This window comes from Phaseolus vulgaris, chromosome 8 (assembly GCF_000499845.2).
Source record: "Phaseolus vulgaris cultivar G19833 chromosome 8, P. vulgaris v2.0, whole genome shotgun sequence".
NCBI lineage: Eukaryota > Viridiplantae > Streptophyta > Magnoliopsida > Fabales > Fabaceae > Phaseolus > Phaseolus vulgaris.
Genome location: NC_023752.2, coordinates 22,931,049 through 22,932,843, shown reverse-complemented (window position 1 = coordinate 22,932,843; position 1,795 = coordinate 22,931,049). Strand labels below are relative to the sequence as shown.

General features: G+C 55.4%; 1 protein-coding gene across 1 annotated transcript; it reads left to right on the top strand.

The window, feature by feature from the left end:
• Positions 1–225: 225 nt before the first annotated feature.
• Positions 226–1,098, top strand: LOC137824776 (uncharacterized). Its single transcript, XM_068630455.1, has one exon. The coding sequence runs from the start codon at positions 226–228 to the stop codon at positions 1,096–1,098; it is 873 nt and encodes a 290-aa protein (XP_068486556.1).
• Positions 1,099–1,795: the final 697 nt, after the last annotated feature.

Genomic DNA, 1,795 nt, shown 5'->3' with positions numbered 1-1,795 from the left:
TGAGCACTCTGAGCGAAATTGCTTTGGAGTGGTTCGTGAGCCTACTAGATGGCCACATCACCTCGTTTCAACAGTTCTCTAAGTTGTTCATGGAGCAGTATATTGTGAACAGGGCACCCCTAGTGGTGTCGTATGACTTGTTCGACGTGCGACAAAACCAAGGTGACTCCCTCAGGGACTACCTTAGTCGTTTTGGAGCTCAGGTGGTGAGGCTGCCCAGCAAAGATGAAGATATGCTGGTGCATGCGTTCAAGAAAGGGGTTCTGCCAGGCCCTGATCAGAAATAACCCCAACACCTTTGCGGAGATTAGGCGTCGTGCTGTGGCGCACATCGTAGCAGAGACAGAGGTTTCTGAGAAGAGGGGAAGCGCGGTCCCGACCAAGTCGTGCGGAGGACCGAGCAAGTCTCAGCAGCCGATGAGGGTGCATGAGGCTAAAGAAGGAAAGAAGGCTCAGGGGAAGCCTCGCCCTTACGGGCCTGGGAAGGATCAGGGTAGGGAGCGCGCGAGGGAGAATAACGTGCCCCCCAGGTTTGACTTCGTGGTGGAATTGGCGGAGCTGATTGCCATTCCAGCCATAGCGACACGGTTGCGAGCACCAGAGAAGACTGACAAGGTGCTGGGAAGGAAAAAGAATGTGTGGTGTGAGTTTCACCAAGCTTATGGTCACTCACTCCACTCTTGCTTGGCGTTGGGACACCAACTTGCGGAGTTGGTAAAAAGTGGCTTTTTGAGCGATTACTTGCGGGAGGCACAAGGTGATCAGGCGTCGGGGCCACCAGCAGAAGATCCGCAACACGAGGTACCTGTGCACGGAGAGGTGCACACGATCGCGGGGGGCTTCTCTGGAGGGGGGTGTACAGCCTCTCAGAGGAAGAGGTACGCTCGTTCGGTGATGACTGTCGACTCGGTGGAAGAAGATCATACCCCCGATGCTGACATCACATTCACAAAGGAGGATCTCCGGGACGTTGTGCCTCACGACAACGATCCTATAGTCATCTCCCTTGTTACGGCAGGGAGAAAGGTGCACAGGGTTCTCGTGGACCAGGGAAGCTCGGCGGACGTGATGTTCTGGCCGACATTCAACAAGCTGTAGCTGTCCCTTGATCATCTGAGGTCGTACGCAGGGTGCTTGTATGGCTTCGCAGGGGACCAAGTGGAGGTGCGAGGATACATAGAACTGAGGACCACGTTCACGGATGGGACCGTGGCTCGCACTGAAAAGATCAAGTACTTAGTGGTTAATTCCCCATTCGCCTACAACATACTGTTGGGAAGGTCGACGCTCAACAGGTTGGGAGTTGTACCGTCGACGAGGCACATGAAGTTGAAGTTGTCGTTGATGGAAGGGGTGGTGATCACCATTAAGTCAGACCAGAAGGAGGCCAGGCGCTGTTATGAGAACAACTTCAAGCAGCAAAGGAGTGTGTGCCATGTTACCTCGACACCACCGCCGGGTGTGGACGAGAGGCGATCGGAGGTCGCAGGGCTGGTAAGAGGAACACAAGGTAATGGGGAGATGAACGAAGCAGTGCTGGGGGGCCCAGGGGTGGCCCAAGTAGGAGCTGAGAAAGAGAACATGATCACTCCCCGCGAGTCAGGGATCGCCAGTGAAAAGAGGCCCCACCCTGCTGAGGGGTGGGTGGAGACGGAGATCCAGGGGAAGAAGTTCAAGCTGGGAGGGCCACTCAGCGAGGACACGCGACGACAGATCGCCGAGGTGATTGAGAGTTATCTGGGCGTGTTTGCGTGGTCAGCATCGGACATGCCAGGTGTTGAAGAATGGTGCTTAT

Coding starts and splice junctions, on each gene's coding strand:
- LOC137824776 (XM_068630455.1), top strand. CDS start 226: ATGAAGATATGCTGGTGCATGCGTTCAAGAAAGGGGTTCTGCCAGGCC.